The sequence below is a fragment of the Sturnus vulgaris genome, unplaced genomic scaffold (genome assembly GCF_052056855.1).
Source record: "Sturnus vulgaris isolate bStuVul1 unplaced genomic scaffold, bStuVul1.hap1 Scaffold_84, whole genome shotgun sequence".
Taxonomy (NCBI): Eukaryota; Metazoa; Chordata; class Aves; order Passeriformes; family Sturnidae; genus Sturnus; species Sturnus vulgaris.
The window spans coordinates 1579855-1584100 of record NW_028276728.1 but is presented as its reverse complement, the minus strand read 5'-3'; the positions used below and the strand labels follow the sequence as shown (position 1 = coordinate 1584100).

General features: G+C 55.1%; 1 protein-coding gene across 1 annotated transcript; it reads left to right on the top strand.

Moving 5' to 3' along the window:
• The first annotated feature begins 369 nt into the window (after window positions 1-369).
• Window positions 370-1134, top strand: LOC148217456 (olfactory receptor 14J1-like). Its single transcript, XM_088158640.1, has one exon. It carries the CDS (start codon window positions 370-372, stop codon window positions 1132-1134), a length of 765 nt encoding a protein of 254 aa, XP_088014766.1.
• Window positions 1135-4246: the final 3112 nt, after the last annotated feature.

Below are 4246 nucleotides of genomic sequence, written 5' to 3'. Positions count from 1 at the left end.
TGCTGCAAGAAGATTTCTCCCCCTTTGAAGAAATCAAAACCCCAAGCTCATAGATAAAAAAAAGGTGACTGAAATTTAGGCAAAGAAAGAGAAATTCCTTTAAGTAAATGTGTAATAAAATAGCATAGGATTGACTCAAGGAAACCTATCCAGGATTGTTAATGTCTTCTTTGAACAGTCCCCGATGGTGAGAATGAAAAAATGTCCAACAGCAGCTCCATCAGCCACTTCCTCCTGCTGCCATTGGCAGACACGCGGCAGCTGCAGCTCCTGCACTTCTGCCTCTTCCTGGCCATCTCCCTGGCTGCCCTCCTGGCCAACGGCCTCATCATCAGCGCCGTAGCCTGTGGCCACCACCTGCACACCCCCATGTTCTTCTTCCTGCTCAACCTGGCCCTCAGCGACCTGGGCTCCATCTGCACCACTGTCCCCAAAGCCATGCACAATTCCCTCTGGGACACCAGACACATCTCCTATGAAGGATGTGCTGCTCAGGTGTTTTTCTTTATGTTCTTCATTGGAACAGAATATTTCCTCCTGACCATCATGAGCTACGACCGCTACGTGTCCATCTGCAAACCCCTGCACTACGGGACCCTCCTGGGCAGCAGAGCTTGTGCCCACATGGCAGCAGCTGCCTGGGCCAGTGGCTTTCTCAATGCTCTGCTGCACACGGCCAATACATTTTCCCTGCCCCTGTGCCATGGCAATGCCCTGGGCCAGTTCTTCTGTGAAATCCCACACATCCTCAAGCTCTCCTGCTCAAATTCCTACCTCAGGCAACTTGGGATTTCTTTTTTCTCTATATATTTAGCAGTTGGTTGTTTTGTGTTCATTGTTTTCTCCTATGTGCAGATCTTCAGGGCTGTGCTGAGGATCCCCTCTGAGCGGGGACGGCACAAAGCCTTTTCCACCTGCCTCCCTCACCTGGCCGTGGTCTCCCTGTTCCTCAGTACTGCAGTGTTTGCCTACCTGAAGCCCCCCTCCATCTTCTATCCATCCCTGGATCGGGCAGTGTCAGTTCTGTACTCAGTGGTGCCTCCAGCCCTGAACCCTTTTATCTACAGCCTGAGGAACCAGGAGCTCAAGGCTGCACTGAGGACACTGATCATTGGACGATTTCAGAAAGAGTAAATTGCTGGCCAAGTTCTGCAAATCGTTTTAATAAAAGTGATGTTTGATTGTTCTCGTTGCTTTGGTTGATACGTTTTTTTCTTACTATTGTTTAAGTTTTTTAATACTACCCACTAAGAAGTGTCCTTTCTTGTGCCATTTCTAATTTGGCTTTTCTCCAGCCTTCTGTGATCCTCAGACTGTGTCAATGAGCAGCGGCTTTGAATGAACTAACAGGTCTCAATCCCCGGAAAGTTTTATCCAGAGATGCCCCTTTTGTTCCTTCTCTGGAGCTGCAGCAGCAATGTCTGTGTGCAGAGCTGGGGCAGATCAGTGCTGGCACAGCAGCTGTGCCCAGCAGCAGCAGCAGCACTTGGTGTTGCCAGTGCTGCTCCCGTGCCACTGCCCCGCTGCCCTCCTGGCCCTCGTGTTGCTGCAGGGCCTGAGTGCTCTGGGGGCCGGGCACAGCCCTGGGGGTGGCAGTGCCAGGGCTGCAGCAGGGACAGGCCATGGGCACTGCTGGGGCAGCGCTGACACCTCAGGGCAGGGCCTGGGGGCTCCAGGCTCCTTGGCCAGGCTCTCTCCACAACACTTGGCCAGCCCAATGCTGAGCAGAGAAAAGCCCCGGGAGCAGCCCCAGGCTGGCCGTGGGCAGGCTGGGGGCAAACAGCATGGCTGGTGCTCTGCAAGGTCCCTGCAAGGGGGACACCCTGGTAAGGAGCAGCAGAGCAGGGGCTGATCCATCCCCACTGTGCTGGACACCCCAGGGCAGCGTCCCAGAGCGTCCTCATGCACCTGCCAACAACATCCCCCCTCTGCAGCCCTGGCCTCTCCCCCAGCTCACACAGGAGCCGCATCCTTGCAGGCACACACACGGCAGCACTGGCTCAGGAGCCCCTGTTTGCATTGCACACAGCAGGGTCAGCACCCCCATGGTGCTGCTGTGGGGACATGGAGCTGAGTGAGCACAAATGCCATCAGCCCCTGGGGCCAGCAAGGGATGGGGGATGGCAGGGAAACCACTCAGGTTTGTTGTAGCCTCTGAAGTCAGCCAGAAAGTTTGTTCCCATGAGCTGTGAGTTTCCTGTCCCACTGCAGATGTTGTTGCTCAGAGCCAGGGCTGCCTGGCAGCCACCCCCAAACTGCCCTGAGCATTTGCTTTGCTTCACCTTTGCCTTCTTTCCTCTTTCCTGATCCACATTTTTCCTCTTCTCCATCCCTGTCCTCTCTCCCGCAAACAACCCTTTCCTGCTTGCCCTTTCCTCTCTGGCCCCACTCCCCATTTCAGTTCCTGAGCTGGCACCATGGGAACGTCCCTTGGGGAGCAGGATCATCCTCCAAGTGCTGCAGGAATTGTCTGTAGGGTCCTGCAGTGCCTCGTGCTGCTCCCTTGCCAGAGGCACCACAGGCCAGGGGGGCACATCTGGGCTGCTGTGTCTGGGTGTGGGGCTCCCTGTTGTGGGTAATGAGGAGGGGCTGGAGAGGCTCTGCAGGACTGACAGGATGGGCTTTGAGAATTTGGGGCAGTGAGGAGAAGCCCAGAAACCTGGGTTGCTGGATCTTCTGAAGAGGAGGCCCAGGGCTCATCCTGCACCTGCTCCAAGGGTGGTTTCAGAGAATCACAGAATCAGCAAGGCTGGAAAAGATCTTGGAGATCATCGAGTCCAACTTTGTCCTTGACTCCACATTGTCTCCCCTAAGCCTCTTCTTCTCCAGGATCAATAACCCAAACTCTCTCAACCACTCCTCAGAGCACTTGTATTCTAGACTCCTCACCAGCCTTGTTGCCCTTCTCTCTACACGCTCCAGCCCCTCCATGTCCTTCCTAAACTGGGGAGGCCTGGAACTGGACACAAGACTTAAGGTCCAGCATCAGCAGTGCTGAGCACAGGGGAAGAATCACTGCCCTGCTCCTTCTGGCCACACCATTCCTGATCCAGGCCAGGAGCCATTGGCCTTCTTGGCCACCTGGGCACACTGCTGGCTCATGTCCAGCCTGCTGTCCATCAGTGCCCCCAGGTCCCTTTCTGCCTGGCTGCTGTCCAGCCACTCTGTCCCCAGCCTGGAGCACTGCAGGGGTTGTTGTGGCCAAAGTGCAGGATCCAGCACTTGGTCTTGTTAAACCTCACCTTGTTGGATTTGAGCCCTGGATCCAGCCTGTCCAGGTCCCTCTGCAGAGGCCTCCTACCCTCCAGCACATCAACACTCCCAGCCTACTTGATCTCACCAAGGTTCCACGAGGTCCTAGAGTGTCACAATGGTCCCCATGATTCCATGAGGCCTCCCAGTGTCACAATGTCCCTTTGGCTCCATGGGACCCCATGGTGTCACAAAGTCTCTTGGAACCTTGGGCCCCGCAGTGTCACAGTGGATCCTTGGTTCCATGAGGTCTCACAGTGCAGCAATGCTCTCCTTGGTTCCACAGTGTCACAATGGCCTCTTGGTCCCAAGAGGCACCAAGGTGTCAAACATGTTTCCTTCATTTCTGCAGTGTCACAATGGCCCCTTGCTGCCCCAGGGCCCTGCAGTGTCACAATCATCACAGAATCTCCCAGGCTGGAAAAGACCTTGGAGAGCATCACGTCCAACCTGTGACCCAACACCACCTTGTCACCCAGACCATGGCACTCAGTGCCACATCCAGTCTTTCCTTAAACATCTCCAGGAATGGTGACTCACCTACCTCCCTGAGCAGCCTATTCCAATGCCAAATCATCATTTTTGTGAAGAATTTTTCCTAATGTCTAGCCTAAAGCTCCCCTGGTACAGCTTAAGGCTGTGCCCTCTTGTCCTGCTGGTGTTCCCTGAGAAAAGAGCCCGGCCCTCACCTGGCTGCACCCTCCTGTCAGGGAGTTGTACAGAGTGATGAGGTCTCCCCTGAATCTCCTCTTCTCCAGGATAAACAACCCCAGCTCCCCCAGCTGCTCCTCACAGGACTTGTGTTCCCCTCACCAGCCTCCTTGCCCCTGCTCTGGACATGCACCAGCCTCTCCATATTTCTCCTAAATTGAGGCCTCAGACCTGGACACAGCACTAAACGTGCTGCCCAACCAGTGCTGAGTACAGGGGAAGAATCACTGCCCTGCTCCTGCTGGCCACACCATTCCTGATCCATAGGAGTCCCAGGGGTTGG

Coding starts and splice junctions, on each gene's coding strand:
- LOC148217456 (XM_088158640.1), top strand. CDS start 370: ATGTTCTTCTTCCTGCTCAACCTGGCCCTCAGCGACCTGGGCTCCATC.